At 38.6% G+C, this 17,964-nt stretch overlaps 1 protein-coding gene across 1 annotated transcript in view; it reads left to right on the forward strand.

Annotated features, from left to right (window-relative positions):
• Positions 1-12,572, forward strand: part of LOC139725336 (DNA (cytosine-5)-methyltransferase 3A-like) — a 29,948-nt gene extending 17,376 nt beyond the window's left edge. The window contains exons 10-19 of the mRNA XM_071636426.1: positions 282-361; positions 2,036-2,083; positions 2,419-2,538; positions 3,295-3,508; positions 4,844-4,989; positions 5,968-6,207; positions 7,344-7,429; positions 10,926-11,001; positions 11,535-11,653; positions 12,422-12,572. Of these exons, the coding sequence (XP_071492527.1) occupies positions 282-361; positions 2,036-2,083; positions 2,419-2,538; positions 3,295-3,508; positions 4,844-4,989; positions 5,968-6,207; positions 7,344-7,429; positions 10,926-11,001; positions 11,535-11,653; positions 12,422-12,572 (1,280 nt within the window). The remainder of the gene's footprint in view (positions 1-281; positions 362-2,035; positions 2,084-2,418; positions 2,539-3,294; positions 3,509-4,843; positions 4,990-5,967; positions 6,208-7,343; positions 7,430-10,925; positions 11,002-11,534; positions 11,654-12,421) is intronic.
• The last annotated feature ends 5,392 nt before the right edge of the window (positions 12,573-17,964 follow it).

A 17,964-nucleotide genomic window follows, 5' to 3' on the forward strand; every position in this document is an offset into this window, starting at 1 on the left:
AAACTGGCACAAAACTTTTTAGAACAATTGGAATCACTCAGAATGTCGTTCTGTAGATTGCTCATCTCAATTAGCACTTCGTAATTTTATTTATTATTTTTATTCATTTGATTGTTAAAGTTGAATGTACATTGTATTGTGTAATTACACTAAAAGTCTTATTTAAAGACTTCCAAAAAACCAACCCAGATATTTCAGTGAAAATGCTTGACTGTTTAAATATTTTTTTTTTTAAAAGCTGTGAGTTTTTCTAAATAACTGTAGCTTTTTACATTTTCCAGAGATCTGTATTGGGTGTGGAAGTCTGTTGCTATCAACCAAGCATCCGCTCTTTGATGGTGGTCTGTGTGAAGTCTGCAGGGTGTGTAAACTCTATTCAACCTGGCACTCTTGATGAATGCAGCATAAAGGGAGCCGTATATGTAGCTGTAAAAATATCGTCCAAAGATTCTCAGATACTCATTGGTTCTCTTTGTGACCTTCCACAATGTCTATTTTCAGACACAACACTGCAGAGATCTTTTCATGATCACTGGAAAATTAAGGCCACCTCCTCCTCAGTGTGTATGGTCTATCTGAATTCCAGTACAATTTAAACACACTGCAGTTTATTCACAACAGCCTAGATTACAGAAATATCATTGTGGTTGACCCTTTGTTACCCATTAGACACTTGGAAAGTGGATAAATCCAAGTGATATTTTTATGCCTCCGCAACGAAGTGGCCGGAGGCATTATGTTTTCGGGTCGTCCGTCCGTCCGTCCGTCCGTCCGTACGTCCGTACGTCCGTACGTCCGTACGTCCGTCCGTACGTCCGTCCGTCCCGTTTTGTTTTTGTCGATATCTCAAGAACCGTGTGGTGGTTTTACATCAAACTTGGTATGAGGATATATCCTTGGGGGATAATACTTTGTGTGGATTTTAGGGTCACAGGGTCAAAGGTCAAAGGTCACAGGTTTATTTTGTGAAAAAAATTGAAATTTCATGTTTTTCTCCATATCTCGCAAATGGTTCAAGGTATCTTCATGGAACTTAGTATATATGCTTGTACCGATGGGCAGTGATTATCTAGGGAAGTTGGGGGTCATGGGTCAAAGGTCAGGGGGTCAAAGGTCAAGGTCAACTCCTCAAAATATCACTACTTTCCTTAAAATGCAATAGGCTGAAGGTTTTTTTTTTAAACTTGATGTATGGCATGTATTACCCAATATATATTTTTGGGGAAGTTTCTTGCCAAAAGGTCAAAGGTCAAAAGGTAAAAGGTCAAGTGAAAGTGCTAAATTGCACTTTTTCCTCCATACAATTTTGTATCTCGAAAGTAACTCAAGGTATCGTCATGAAACTTACATATTTATGCATGTTCAACCTAACAGTGATTCTCTTTGGAACTGTGAGGTCAAAGGTCAAAGGCCAGGTTTAGATAATGCTATTTTCCCATTTGATACTGAAATTATACTTTTTCTCAATACCTTGAAAATTACTCAATGCATAAACTGATAAAAGGGTCAAAAGTCAAGTAAAAATCATCAGTTCCCCAAATACCTGCACTCTGACATTTTAATCATTCATCCAATTGAACCTAGTTCTAGGAAAGTGAACATTCAGCACATTTGTGTCAAACCTGTCATTTTAATATTTTGCCAATTGTGTGAAACTGTCATCACACATTGTCAAGACATTGTACTATAGACCTATTAGGAGAACCATGCATTATGGCGGAGGCATATCAGTAGCCGTAGCGATATATCTAGTTTTTTCTTATTCGTCAAACTCTTATATTCCTGCTATTATAGTCTTATTCGCTCATTGTTAATGATTTGCAACACTTGAGTGATAATGAATTACACTTCATTGTCAACAGAATTCACCGTCTCTTAATAGCTTCCACATAATAGTATCTGTGAGTGTTAGTATTCAATGTTGATTCTTTATGGCTAGCATTGATTGGACTTCATTATACATGTTCATGTAGACTACAATTTAAGGTGATTTTTGCACAATTTGACAGATTTCTACATGTATTTTTTTTCCCAGATCGAGTACCTTGAAGTGGCATACCTTTATGATTGTGAAGGATATCAGGTAAGCTGGAAAGACATAATATATATATATATATATATATATATATATATATATATATATGTGTATTGTACAGTTGCGTCTGTCAACAACACTTTGAAAATCATCTCAATCCATTCATGATATGTGTGTTTAGCTAAGCAAGCTTATTACTTACGAGATAAAAATGGAAAGTCACAGTGTATTTGAGTGGCATTTCTGTGAGCTAAAGTTCATATGGAGCATATTGCTTGATGTTTGCAAAGACAAGGACAAAGAAAGCGTTCATTATATGATATTAATTTATATCTTAATAGATGTTGAGAATAATTGTAGAGTGGTACATGTTCCTATCTCAGGCTCATTGCTGTATTTGTGCTGAGGGCAAGCAGATCACCCTGTGTGGCAACCTTGGTTGCTACCACTCTTACTGCACTGACTGCATGAACTTCCTTGTTGGACCACTGGAATCAAGGAGGGTAAAGAAACACACACCATGGATCAATCTTTCCACCTTTCCTTTTCATTCCTCTCTTGATTCTCGTACCAGACTTTAGAAGTCAAAATTTTGATATTAGCATTGGTTATCAGTTTAATGTCATGCTCAAGAACAACACCTAAACAACAAAATGTCAATGATTAATACATCATGGCTTATACCAGACAACTATGGTCCCAGGGTACCTCCATGTCAGACATTTTTCCATGTGTTTATCCTAGTTTTTTTTATAGTTTTTTTAATAGTTTTTTTATTGAATTGTCCATTTTGTTCCATGTTTTATCTTCTAGTGCTTGATAAAGAAGGCATTATAGGGCCTACTCTACCCCTGTTGCTTAGATGGATAAGGTTATGTTATGTTTCTTCCATGTGCCTTATTGCAGTCATGAAGGTGTTTTTTTTTTTTCAACCAGAAGTGCAACACATATATTTTATTTAAAGTCAAGCACTTGTAGACCTATTATGTAAGGTTACACAAGATTTTCATTTCATTTACTCAAATTTCTTCTATCTTCCAACATCAAACACCCCCCCCCCCAAAAAAAAAAAAAAACAATAAAAGGAAATCAGGAAAGGAAATATTGATGGTTGCTAGCATATTCATGATTAATTCCTCCCTTTTTGATTGTGATTTTTTATCAGAAAGGTCTTGATAAATCTTTACCCTCCCCCTACAAATTTCCGTAAAAGCACTTACCTCATACCATCTTCCTTTTCTATGATCTACCCAATTCAGGTATCACAACAAGACCCCTGGTCCTGCTACCTGTGTTCATCAATAGATTGTCATGGTTACCTGAAGAGACGGGTTGACTGGCAGGAAAGACTAGTGGAGTTCTTCAACCAGGACCAGTTCATGGAGTTCCCACCCCTCCGTGTGTATAAGCCACACCTACCTGCAGAGAGACGGCCAATCAGAGTGCTCTCGTTGTTTGATGGCATCGGCACAGGTGAGCCACCGCTGATGAAGTATGCACGAACATCAAAGGTGTCAAAGTATTGAGTGTGTGTGTGTGTGTGTGTGTATCACACCCTCTTGTGAGTTTTTGTGCATGGCTCTGTGTTTGTAAGTTATGAACCATGAAATGATGGCTCCATACAGTCAAAACAAAGGTCCCATTTGTGATCTCCAGTACTGTCTCTTGTTGCATTTTGTTACTCAGGCTGGAATTACACACTGAGATGTAACCTTCTCCAGGTATACAGGACTCATCTCCCTTTGTACTACTACCTCAATCCAACATTTACAGGGCAAGGTGTAGATCTTTTTTATGCCTCCACCAACGAAGTGGCCGGAGGCATTATGTTTTCGGGTCGTCCGTCCGTCCGTACGTCCGTCCCGTTTTGTTTTTGTCGATATATCAAGAACCATGTGGTGGTTTTACATCGAACTTGGTATGAGGGTATATCCTGGGGGGATAATACTTTGTTTGGATTTTAGGGTCACAGGGTCAAAGGTCAAAGGTCACAGGTTATTTTGTGAAAAAAAAGGTTGAAAATTCATGTTTTTCTCCATATCTTGCAAATGGTTCAAGGTATCTTCATGGAACTTAGTATATATGCTTGTTCCAATGGGCAGTGATTATCTAGGGAAGTTGGGGGTCATGGTTCAAAGGTCAGGGGGTCAAACGTCAAGGTCAACTCCTCAAAATATAACTACTTTCCTTATATTTATGCAATGCCTGAAGGTGTTTTTTTTTTTTTTTTTAACTTGATGTATGCATGTATTACCCAATATATATTTTGTGGGAAATTTCTTGCCAAAAGGTCAAAGGTCAAAAGGTCAAAGGTCAAGTGAAAGTGCTGAATTGCACTTTTTCCTCCATATCTCAAAAGTAACTCAAGGTATCATCATGAAACTTACATATTTATGCATGTTCAACCTAACAGTGATTCTCTTTGGAACTGTGTGGTCAAAGGTCAAAGGCCAGGTTTAGATAATGCTATTTTCCCATTTGATACTGAAATTATACTTTTTCTCAATACCTTGAAAATTACTCAATGCATAAACTTATAAAAGGGTCAAAAGTCAAGTAAAAATCATCAGTTCCCCAAATACCTGCACTCTGACATTTTAATCATTCATCCAATTGAACCTAGTTTTAGGAAAGTGAACATTCAGCACATTTGTGGCAAACCTGTCATTTTAATATTTTGCCAATTGTGTGAAACTGTCATCACACATTGTCAAGACATTGTACTATAGACCTATTAGGAGAACCATGCATTATGGCGGAGGCATATCAGTCGCCGTAGCGATATATCTAGTTAAAACTTTCTTCCAGGAATGCTTGTGCTGAGAGACCTTGGGTTCGACGTCGACTGCTACGTGGCGTCGGAGATCAGCGATGAGGCCATTATGGTGGCCGCTGTTCGTCTGCAGGGGGAGATCAAGCAGATCGGCGATGTCCAGAAGATCACCACGAAGGAAGTCAGTTGTTTGGTCTCGTATTTTAAATTTATTCTGCTGTTTAGAATTTGAAGCTTTCAGTGCTCATTTTGTCATTTTCTGGGAATGTTAAGACTGCAGAAATGATCAGAGGAAAGAATGTACTGTTTGAATCGTAATAAACGGCATTCTGTTTCTTTGGTGACAAATAAACACGTACAGTATTCATGTTGTTGTGACTACCAGACATGGTGAGTGTATGGTCTTCTTAAAGTTGCCATAAGTTATCAATGTTAAAAATTTTAAAGTGCTAGGTAGAGGGAAGGTATAATTTACTGTTGAAAGTGTTGCCTTCTTAATTTTTAACAGTTAGCCCATTGAAATTGATATTAGCTTGTGATCTTATGGGTGAACAAAGTGCTAGGTAGAGGGAAGGTATAATTTACTGTTGAAAGTGTTGCCTTCTTAATTTTTAACAGTTAGCCCATTTAAATTGATATTAGCTTGTGATCTTATGGGTGAACAAGGAATATCCCAAAAATGCATGAAATATGCACTGCAGAGAGTGATTCTGAGAATTTGTTCATATTATACTCATAACAGCTTCATGTCACATTTTGCAGAAAGTTATTATGTTAGTTACTGAACATTACTTTATTTACAAAAATACAAGTATATTGGATGTACTTAACCACTCTCCTTTGTACATTAATTTTGACACCAGTTTTGTGTATAGTGCAATACAATACTGAATATACCCCTGTATGTATGTTATATAGCAATTGTATGGCCAAAGAAATAATAAAGATAATAATTATAATGATGATGATAATAATGATAGTAGTACTAGTAGTAATAGTAATAATAATAATAATAATAATAATAATAATTATTATTATTATTATTATTATTATTATTATTATAGTTGTTGTTGTTATTATTATTATTATTATTATTATTAATATATCAATTCATTTTGTGCTTAACATATGATGACCTTCCCCACTTCCTGTCCTAAAGCTGGCTTCCTGGGGACCTTTTGACCTCCTGATTGGAGGAAGTCCTTGCAATGACCTCTCGGTGGTCAACCCCGCCCGTAAAGGTCTGGAGGGGGGCACGGGTCTCCTCTTCTTTGAGTTTTACCGCATCCTCAAGGCCCTGGAGCCAGGCCCAGATGACCCCCGACCTTTCTTTTGGCTCTTTGAGAATGTGGTGCACATGGGTCGTAAGGACAAGCAGACCATCTGTCGATTCCTGGAGGTGAGGTTGGCAGGCTTTGACCCCGCTGTCATTAGAGATACTGTTTACAGGGGGAGAAGGTGATAAGGGGGTTGGGGTTTAGGCTGATATCTGGGCTCCACATGCATAGAATGTTGCTGCATGGTAGTAAGTAAGAATGCTGTTTTTGCAATAGTTTTCAAAATGGTATCAAAATATCAAGTTTGAGATGGCTTACCTAATCAGTTCTTTTTTCTTTTTCTTTTTCTTTTCTTTTTTTTTTGTTTGTTCCAGAGCCTTCTGATGTATACAGCAGTGATAGATAAACAACATTATTATGTATACATCAACTGGTCATTATGTGCAATTACGGTTGAAAGTGACATTTTACCAAAGCCCATGTTACAGGAATGCACAATTCTTGGTTTTTGTGAGCAAACTTTCTTTGTAACGTAGAACCTTTTGTTTCCTGTTTGAAAATAATGATTTGCCTAAGACAGTGAAAAAAAAGAGGAAAAAGTTGAAAATGGTATTAGCTTTTCGTGAGATAAATAGAAATCACATTTATGACATATTAAAGAGCATACAATTCTAAGAGGAATTGAAAGTTTATTTGATTAAAATCGCTTTTAAAATGGCCGAGATATCCAAAAACAAAGCAAACAAAGTGGTCCTAATAGAAGGTGGGTCCCACCTTTTATTAGGACCTCTTTGTTTTTGGATATCTCAGCCATTTGAAAACCAATTTTCATCAAGTAAAATTTGAATTACTCTTAGAATTGAATGCTCTTTGATATTTCATAGAAGTAGTTTCTAATTATCTTGCAAAAAGTCAAAACCTGAATAATCATCTCAACCAAAACTATACCATCCCTTCAAAGGTAATTAGAAGTAATTGTTGATTTGTGTTATCCCAAATCCAACTTACTTGATAGAAGTCAATATTACTGTGAAATAGATTTTCAAAAATGACCCGTAAAAAAAAATAGTAGTGAAATGTAAAAATAATAGTAGTGAAATGTTTAAAAAAAAGTATATCAAAGTTTTTGTTCTTACCAATGTATATTGCAAAGTGCGGTGTGTAGTCATAAATGCTGTTGGTTGATTGTTGTGGAGTAGCCCAAAATAGGGCATACCAGTGTGGACTTACTTCTTTCTTGCTTTCATCTTGCCTGTAGTGTCATCCGGTGATGATTGATGCCCGCCATGTCTCCCCGTCACACAGAGCTCGCTACTACTGGGGAAATCTTCCAGGGATGCATCGGTAAAACCATCACAAATTTTATTGAGGAAGAAAGATTTGCGGTGACACCATGTGTATGTAGTCCTTAATCGGATCGCTGTTTGGCAGAAGAGCCTAGAAAGAGGAGAAACGAAGAGGGAAGCGACATATGGGGGTTGTGAGGAGGGCAGAAAGTGAAGAGTGGGAGACAGTAATGGGCTAGAGGTTGAAGTTGCACTAGTGGAGACGGTAGAGAAAGGAACACAGAGAGTGGTAAGGAAGAATAGTGTGAGAATCAAGTAGGATGTTCGGACATCGTTAGAAGGGGAAAGATGAAATAGAAGGGAAGAGGAAGAGGAAGGAGTTGAATGTTGGAGAATCATGGAGATAGGAGAGAGCAGTAAAGATTCATCAAACCAAGAGAAGAAAAAAAAAAGAAAAACGAAGTCGGCGAACAGTGTGACTATGGAATGCGGAATCAATGGAGAAAGGACGAATAATCCCTCGAAGGAAGGGTAAGTAGAGGAGAGATGAGAATATGTTGATAGAAGGGAGATAGAGAGAGAGAGAGAGAGAGGCGGGGGGGGGGGGACAAAGAAAAGAAGTAGAAAAGAACAAATTGAAATTCAATACGTAAATCAGAGGGAGCTAGTATGGATCCTAGAATGAAATGCTGCTGAGAGGGAGAAAAAAAAATGGAAAGGAAAATTGATGACAGTTAAGTCCTGAAAAGGTTCCTGTGGGAGAAAAGCAAAAATAAGAAATCAAAATGAGGTTAAAGTGTAGACCTGAGGAGAGAAGACAAGAGAAATAACCTGTGGAGAAATGTGTAAATTAAGTAGTGGTCCTGAAAAGGACCGTTGGGTTGTATGGAAGGAAGAAATAAAACAAAAAGAAGAAAGAAGAGAAGAGAACATATACTCCGCCATCAACACACTCCGAGAACAATAGAACGCATCAACGACCGCAACACTCCACCAACAGCCGACGCTCAGCTCGCCTGCGAGCCCGCCTCAACCGACCACTTCCTTCTAGGTCCGCATTCTCCATATATAGCCCGCCTCTTCTCAGATCACGCTTCACTTCTGACGAAGGACAGTCAACCTGCCCGAAACGTCAAGTTCCTCGGTTCTCCTAGTTATTCTTATAACTAGATTTCTTGCGCTACTTTCACTAGCACCTTTACTCAGTGTTTCATTTCTCTTTCCTCTCTCTCTCTCTCTCTTACACTTTTGTCTGTTTCTACACTACTTATCTTTTCTTTTCTTTTCTGTTCTCTTCTCTTCTTTCTTCTTTTTGTTTTATTTCTTCCTTCCATACAACCCAACGGTCCTTTTCAGGACCACTACTTAATTTACACATTTCTCCACAGGTTATTTCTCTTGTCTTCTCTCCTCAGGTCTACACTTATACCTCATTTTGATTTCTTATTTTTGCTTTTCTCCCACAGGAACCTTTTCAGGACTTAACTGTCATCAATTTTCCTTTCCATTTTTTTTCTCCCTCTCAGCAGCATTTCATTCTAGGATCCATACTAGCTCCCTCTGATTTACGTATTGAATTTCAATTTGTTCTTTTCTACTTCTTTTCTTTGTCCCCCCCCCCCCCCCGCCTCTCTCTCTCTCTCTCTCTATCTCCCTTCTATCAACATATTCTCATCTCTCCTCTACTTACCCTTCCTTCGAGGGATTATTCGTCCTTTCTCCATTGATTCCGCATTCCATAGTCACACTGTTCGCCGACTTCGTTTTTCTTTTTTTTTTTCTTCTCTTGGTTTGATGAATCTTTACTAAATTTTATTGACTTGTACAGTCATCAGTTCCTCTTTCTCAAATTTAAGTACAATCTAATAACTATTTTGTTAGTGCAGGTGAATTTATTGAATCTTGAATGAACCCATGAATTTCTTGAAGCATGGATGTGTATTGCGTGTTGGCAGCAAGAATTCACTATCAATAATAATCTTTACCCACATGCTGTTTAGCTCACCTGAGCCAAGAGCTCAAGTGAGGTATTGCGATGATCGTCTGGCTTCTGGCGTGTGTTGTGCATAAACATACAATTTCACCATAATGTCAAAATCCCATGACAAATTTTCACCGAACTACACATGTAGTATCCCTAGGGTAATAGGCTCTTAGTTTCTCCAAATGGGCACCATAAGCCCTAAAAGGATTAACAGTAAAATAACCCAAAATAAAATAAAATTAAACAAAACAAAAGCTCCCAGCTATCAAAAAGTGATACAGCTAAGTTAGTACTATGAGAACCAAATTTGGATGTATGTACCACACAATTGTCTCCCTATTGCTCCTTGGAATCTTTGTAGGTTTAATGTGTGAATGTTGCCACTGTTGTGATTATGAATTATTTCACTTTTTATCTTTTTTTTAAGGGGGAGGGGTTAGTGTTAATGGTGTGAAGGGTTGAATGGCTGCTGTGAATCTCTAAGTGAGCCTGTATGAGATGACATGTACAATATTGTACAGGCCTCGAAATAGGATTTTGGAGGGGCAAGGCCATTTAGAAAAGGGCACTTTTTCCAAGAGGCCAGGGCACTTAAGTCAGTCAGAGGGGCACCAAGGCCACATTGGAAAGGGCATGTTTGGTGTTTATGAAAAAAGAAAGAAGAAAAACAAACCGAGAAAAACAAACAAACACACACACACACACACACACACACACACACACACACACAGTGCAACACACAACAAAAACCTCTTCCCTACAGCTGTAACACATTCCCGATCTCCGCGTTTCTATCAGGTGAAACGACATTTTTTAAAACAGGAATAAAACAACAGTAGGTATTGATTGAAACTCGACACCCTTTCAGGCCAGCCAGGCCAGGCTGCCATGAAACTTCAAAGCACATTCCGACAGCTGGCTGGCAAAACCACAAGGCAAAGGAATTTGCACACGCGTGTAGATTGCTATGATTAGTCTGTGACAGACAGTTCATGACCTCCAAGAATGCGCCAGTACGCGCGGTTTCTTCTGTTGATTGGTCTCTCTCTCTCTCTCCACCCCTCCCCATTCCCCAGTCTGGCACACCTTGGCATCGTGGGATTTTTCTTTTTTCTTGGTGAACTTGGAGTTCACTCTTTACTTCTCTATCTGAATATGCGCTGCCTAGCTAGTACATACTCGCGGCCGCTGCGCTGCGGAGGCAGTCGGGACGGTAAAAGCCGGTCGGGCGTACATGTACGTACACGTCGTCTCGTAACTCGGGAAGATACTTTGAGTTTGAATCAGATATATCGGGACGCGAGTGAACTGAAGGTATGATATTTGAGATCAGGAAAGTTGTTCAAGCTTATTAAAGAGACTTTGAGAAAGGGCATATCATACGTCATAAATAATAACTTTCATTCTAAAAGGGCACCACGGCCCCAAGAAAAAGGGCACATTTTTTTTGGCCGTAACTTCGATCAAAAAACAAAAGGCATTGCGGCCAACGAGAGGGGCACCGACGGCCATGGCCATCGGTGGCCATCGGTTAATTCGAGGCCTGGTTGTATATCTCTCTTCATTACAGCCCTTATGTGGCGGCCGCAGGGAATCCCCTCATCCTTCAAGAGTGCCTTGAACCTCACTGTGACAGACAGGCTCAGGTATGGTTAGTGATTGAGAGTGTCTGTCTTTACATTTCCATATGTACTACCAGGAGGAGATAAACTGAAAGTCAAACTTACTGTTTTCTTTATGGCAATTAATGATTAGATATCTAAATATAGAAACTAGGCTTGATTCCTGGAAGATAACTTTTGATATTTTTTGTAGAGACACTGCTGTGCTTAATGTTTTCTAGTGGTTGCATGGATTACAGGATTGATCAAAATGCCTGTCAATGCAATCTTACTCTGAATTATATCAGTTAATTGTATGAAGAGAATGTGAAAATGTTTTTACAGAATATCGTCAAATTCTTTCCCGTGACAGATTGTTTTTGATGAACGTTAATGCTGTAGATTGAATGAAAAATGCAGATAGCGTTATATGACCCTTTAACACTCATCTGTTATTCTGCTTGCCATGGATGGTAAGAGAGAATATATGTGGAATGCCCTTCCATAGATTACAAGTGTAAAATAAATAGGTACGGGATAAACAGTTTATGCTGTGATGTTACTTTCTGTGTGAACAGTTCTCCAAGGTTGCCACCATCACGACGCGATCTAACTCCATCCGACAGACCAAGGATGCAATCCTACCAGTCATCATGAATGGCAAGGAGGATGGACTCTGGGCCACAGAGCTTGAGAGGTACAAATTAAAGTACAGACACAATTTTTCATGTATGTCATATATGAAATTTTAAAAAAAAATTGTTATTTTTAGCTAATACAAGTAAAAGTGTGTTCCCATACCAAGATATATTGAAGTTAACATTTGTTCTTTTTTATTTTGGGTGGTTTTAAGACAAATTTTATGTTCATACAGCTGAAATATGAAATTTTTGACATTTCTGTCCTGAATAAGAAATTGTGAGAGCAGAGTCAACTTGCTGATTTGAATATTTGTAAGGACTGGTCAAGAAATGCTTTTCGAAACCATGAAATATCAATATGTCATAACTTCTTATTTCGTATCTGATTTTTGTCATATTTGTATTGTTCTGTAGGGAATATTTTTCTCTATCCTTTGAAGTTTATTTATTTTTGGGGTGGATTTCCTGTGTATGTATAAACATAGGCAGCATACATTTGTGGGGGCATAGTGGATAATATTCTTGACTCCCAATCAGAGGACCCAAGTTCGATTCTCGCCCAGTGCTTATATGTCCTTGGACAAGATGTTTTTACCCACCATGTCCCTCTTGACCCAGGTGTATATTGAATGAGTACCTGGCAACACTAGGGTAATAATAATAGCAGGGCCCTCTGGTAGAGCATTGGCAACACTGAAGAGGCTACCTGCCCTGGGTAAATATGACCTTATGATGATGATTATCATTATTATTATCATTATTATAAAATTATTATTCTGCATTGAATCACTATGCATGCATTTTGTCTCTGTGTGTCTTCCCAGGCTCTTTGGTTTCCCAGATCACTACACCGACATCGGTAACCTAAGTCGCACCAACCGACAGAAGCTGTTGGGAAAGGCTTGGTGTGTGCCAGTCATCAAACACCTGATGGCACCACTCAAGGACTACTTCTCCTGCAGGCATCAGGAATGACACTATATTGTGAGTCCTACTGCATCATTGCACTCACCTCCACCTGACCCTACCTCTACCAGACCCCACTGCCACCATACTCTAATTCCATTCACTCAACCTCCACCTGACTCTACTTCTACCTGATCCCATCTCCACTTGACCCCACCTCAACCTTACTCAACCTCCACTTGACCCCACCTCAACCTTACTCAACCTCCACATGACCCCACCTCCATCTTACTCAACCTCTACATGACCCCACCTCCTGACTTCACCTTCACCTAACCCATCACCTCCACTGAACCCACCTCCACCTAACTCAACCTCTATCAAACCCCACCTCAACCTGACTCTTGATCCTTTACTAGACCCTACCTCTAACTGACTCCTCCTCCACCTGCATGACCTGACCTCATTTCTACCAATCTCAACCTCCACCTGACTCCTCCTCCACTGATACCACCTCCACCCAACTCAACCCTTTCTGGACTCACCTCAGCCTGACTCATCCTCTGTCAGCTCCACCTCTATTTGACTCTGCCTCTTCCTGATCCCCCTTCTTTTGGTTCAACCAAACCCCTTTTCACCACCTGACTCCACCTCTAGTCATCCTCTACCAGACTCCACCTAACCCTGACTCACCCTCTATGAGACGTTACCTCCTGACCCAACTTCTACCAGACCCCACCTCAACCCGACCCTACCACTTGACTCCATGCGTTTTCACCTGACCCATTACGTCCACTGATTCCACCTCGATCCACCTGACTCAACTTCTAGCAGACCCCACCTCTACCTTACTCAAACTCCAACTGGTCCATCACCCCCACTGATCCCACCTCCACTCAACACAACCTCTACCAGTCCCCACCTCAACCTGACTCCATATACTTCCACCTTACCCATTACCTCCACTGACAAGGCACTTCTACCAGACCCCACCTTAACCTGACTCGCCCTCTACCAGACCCCACCTCTACTTGGTTCAACCTCCTCCAGACCCCATTTCCTCCCAATTCAACCTCCACCTGACCCTCTCTTTACCAGACCATATCTCTACATGACAAATCCCATTCTAGACCTTGTCTTAGATTCATACTGCCCACACTTGCCTGCTGCCAAACTCAATTTGGCCCACATCATAGCAAAAAAAAAAAACAGCCACTCTTCACAATAGCACATCTTGCCACTGCCACACCTTGCCCCATATATTTAACCATTGTACCTACTGCCTTCATGCTGACATTGTCCATAGAAATGAAGATATTCAACATTTGCAGGGAGTCTTGAATGATAGTGCACCAAACCAGCTCACTTTATGCGTACAAATTTTCCAAAATAGTGTTATGATTTCACTTCTTCTGTTTTGTTTTGGTTCAGGCAGTCAGAATAGCTGCCATTTCTTTGTTCTTTTACTTTGTTTGCTGTAGACTTTGCTAGATTTTTTAGACACACTGTATTGTTTACAACTGGTTTTCTTTTAGAGTTCCTTAATCATGCGGGAGATGCAAATTGCAATCTCATATAGAAGATTTTATCATTGGGCATTTTCTCAAGTTTTTCTGTTGTTTATTTGCATCATTGCCATCATTTTCGCTGCCACGATGTAGGCTCTACATGAATACAATCCTCAACTTGATTTCATAAAAGTCACAAGTTGTCTTTACCTGTTGCAAAGTGTCAGTCACTATACATGACGAAGTTGAAACATTATTTTACCTGACCTTTCCTCATCTGATGCTGAGTTCTTTCTGATTTCTACAATTCTAAAAACCGAGATCAAAATGGCTACACTTCTGCTTCTGTTACTGCCCAATGTGATGATATCTGTTTGATTTGATGAAGCCCTCTTTCTCTTCATGATGATATGATTTTTTTTTGTGTGTGTGTGTGTGATTGAAACAGAAGAACATGTAAAATTATCTCAAGAAATAGTGAAGAGCTATTACACAGAAGTGTAAAGGAAATCTATTATCAAAAATTTGGCTGTTTTCATGTGAACATAATTATTGATCAGTACTTACCATTAGAGTGTTTGTATTTTCTACATAAACATTCCAGTGAGATAACCATACCAAGGGTATTTCTCACCATAAGTTTGTTATCTGTATTACCAGAAGTGATTGATGTGACATGCTTAAACCAGCTGTCAAAAGGATTAGAGCTGATTAGCATTTTGGTTGGATTCACAATTCTCTCATGATTTGGGCTTTTTCCATGAACAGAATAAAGTTCAATAAAAATGCACCTTTGTGATCAGAAATAAATGAATAGTTGCAGTAGAAGTGACCTCAGACCTTGGCTTGAGCAACAAAACAATCATTTCCCCAGAACTATCGTGATCTCAGATTTAGGTGACAAGATAAGGTTCTGGTTCTCAAACTTGGATGCAATCATAATGTTACTGTTAGCAAGTTTTCAATCTAGATCTAGATGAATAGATACATAAATGATAGGTGTATGAAGTAATGAACAAGAACCAAAATAAATGAGCTGATTCTCTATATTAAAAAAAAAAATAGCATGTACAAGACACTGTTTTTTTCACCAAATTGCAGAAATAGATTATGGATTGCCATGTGACGTAAGTTTTGGTTTGGGCTGTTCACATTAAAATTGCTATTTTATGTTTCCATTTTGGCATCCTCTTTCCCATTTGCTTCTAGCATTACCTATTGCTGACAACTACTGTTTATGTGGAGGTCACTGTATGATTGTACTGTGGCCATGTCTCCAAAATACAGTGTAGGTGTGATTTTGGAAACATATTTTGGAACATTGCCTTGGTTAGAAAGATCCTATGTATGTCTTGTAACCAATAACTGAAATGTTGTAGTGTATGTACAGTGTCGGGGGGGGGGGGGGGGGGGGGAGGAGCCACTGGAAAGTGTGTGTGATTGAGAAAGTCATTACAAGGCACAAACGTATCGTTAAAGATGTGGGAAGATAAAAAGATCTTCTTTGGGGAGAAATGAGAAAATGACTACATGCCTGTTGGTAAAAATGACTGGGTATACTTGTTACCAGAATCAGTACAAACTTTGCCTGTTGCGGTATAGTGCTTTATGTGTTTTGACACAGGTCACCAGTATGCTTCTTTAATGATGGTCAGTTTAGCCCCGTGTAAAGGCTGCCTGAATTCGTTTGCTTTTTTCTTATTCATCTGGTCAGGATTGCAAATCAAGTAAGCATGTCAGTTGAGTGGATGTTAAATCAAAAGCCAACAAAAATCAACTCTTCTGCTTGTAACATGTGAATCTGAAAGAACTTCATTTGTGGCACTTTTATGTTGTTTTGACTTAAATTGTGTGTTAATCTCTTTTCTGCTTAGTTCTTTATTTTTGCCTGTTATATCTCAGTAGTTAGTTTCTTTGTCATTATTCTTATGTCCTTTTAGCTTCAGCCAGGTTATGGTCTAAGTTTTCATGACCGAGATGACAATGCCTACGTTGTTAAACCTTCTCTTTGACAGGGTTGCTGGTTTATGTTCTGAGTGGCAAAGGCACTGTATGAGAAAATTGGGTCTGATGAGAATTATACCGTACTATCAGCTCCTCAAGGCTTTCTGCTCTATTTCAGATGTATCCGTCTAGTTTGCTTAAACTGTGGCAACGTTTGGTACCAGTACTAAACTAAGTATGAGTTGTTTGTTCATTTTATTTAAAAACAACAGGCATTCTGCATCTCAGCTTTTACAGATTTCATATCAGATGAGCTACTGTCACTCTGGGCTTGGTGTATTGGACAGCACCAAACAAAATGCAACTGAAAGACTGGTTAAATATGTTATATGTTGCCTTAAAGTACCTTGCAAACCTTTCAAATTTGCAGCTGTTTTTATATTGTGATATGTTTTCTAATAAAAAGTATTTATTAGCATACAGTTGTTTGCATCCAGAGTTCTTTGTATTCAGTCTGTCGATGATATAAAACAAAAGCCTTGGAGCAAGTTAAGACTAATGATTAATTTGAACTTGTGCGTCTGTAACAAGAAGATGCTTATAATTAAAACAAATGTAGGCTGTGTGTGCATATGAAGTCTGAAAGCACTTTAAAATAACTTATGTTTTGATTCACAACTTCACAGGCAAAACTTGAGTGTCTCTGTGTTTTTTTTTTCCTTTAAAGATGCACCTTACCATCAATGGTAGACAACCCCCCCCCCCTTCGTTTTTAGAGGGACAATTTTTCTCAGTGGCAAGTGCCCCTCCCTCAATTGATTCAGACTAATAATGTTCAGAGGTATAAGAAAACAGAAAGAATTCCGACATCTTGCCTCCAGTAGTCTCGTTCTTGAAGTGTGATGTTCATCTTGCAAAGTTTCACCATGTATCTGTGTGGATTGAATGAATGCAGGGTTATTAGTAGAACACATCAGTGAATGTTGAGGAAAATCAATCTGTTCACAAGTTGTGAATTTTAAAGTTTTGGTTCTGCCATTGCAGATGAGAAGACTGAGTTAGTGACAATACTGCAAAACAAGGAAATAAAGATAATTAAAAAAAATAATTCCTTCAAAATTATTTTTTTTTAATGATAAGTAATTCCTTTCACTTGTTACTGATGTATTTTAAAAGGTAATATTATTTCCCCTTCTTTCTATGAAAGGTAAGTCAGATTCTCTTTCATTATGCCAGAAAAATGAAATTATGCAGATTTTAAAAAAATATTTTCTTTATATAGTTGTCTTGCAGTAATAACTGCAGTAGTCTTCTCATCCAGTGATTGTGACACCAACACTATAAAAATTCAAAACTTTTGAATGGATTGTCCAATTTTTTTCTCAAAGTTCATTGATGTGTTCTACTGATATTGTTGTGTATGCTAAATTACCCTATTTTTGCTGGGTGACAAGACCTTGTATCTCAACTATTGGTGAATGTCACTTTATGGATTAGTTGTCAGATAATCAGTTGAGTGAGGTCTTGTCTAAATCCTAGATGTCTTACCCCAAAAATGAAGCCACTACGGCATGTCAAATGAAAGGTGATCAAATTAGTGCTTTTATTTGGCTATCATGTTTGTTTTGTTTTTTTTTTGCTCTCCTGAACATTTGACATGTTGAGATACAAGGCTTTGATGCCCCAAGAGCAATATGTTTGGGGCAATTTCCCCCTTTAATGATTGCACATACTGAAAAGAAATATGAGCAGGATTGAACACAGACAAGCTGTCTACAAATACATACTCTGTCACAAAAATACTCCCACAACACAACGAGATCAGATTTACACTTATCCAGTCTACTCGCTGGTTTTATTGGCATTTCTTGCCGACATTGTATCTTCACTCAACTTCTGTGGAGTCACCGCCATTATTTACAAACTATACATGCATGCATTTCAGTTGTATCAAATTTCATAACATTCACTTATTAAATTTCATGATTTTTTTCCCCTCATCAAATACA

This window comes from Diadema antillarum, unplaced genomic scaffold, assembly GCF_040938485.1.
Source record: "Diadema antillarum isolate AM-2024a unplaced genomic scaffold, OU_Dant_1.0 scf00000017, whole genome shotgun sequence".
Taxonomy (NCBI): domain Eukaryota; kingdom Metazoa; phylum Echinodermata; class Echinoidea; order Diadematoida; family Diadematidae; genus Diadema; species Diadema antillarum.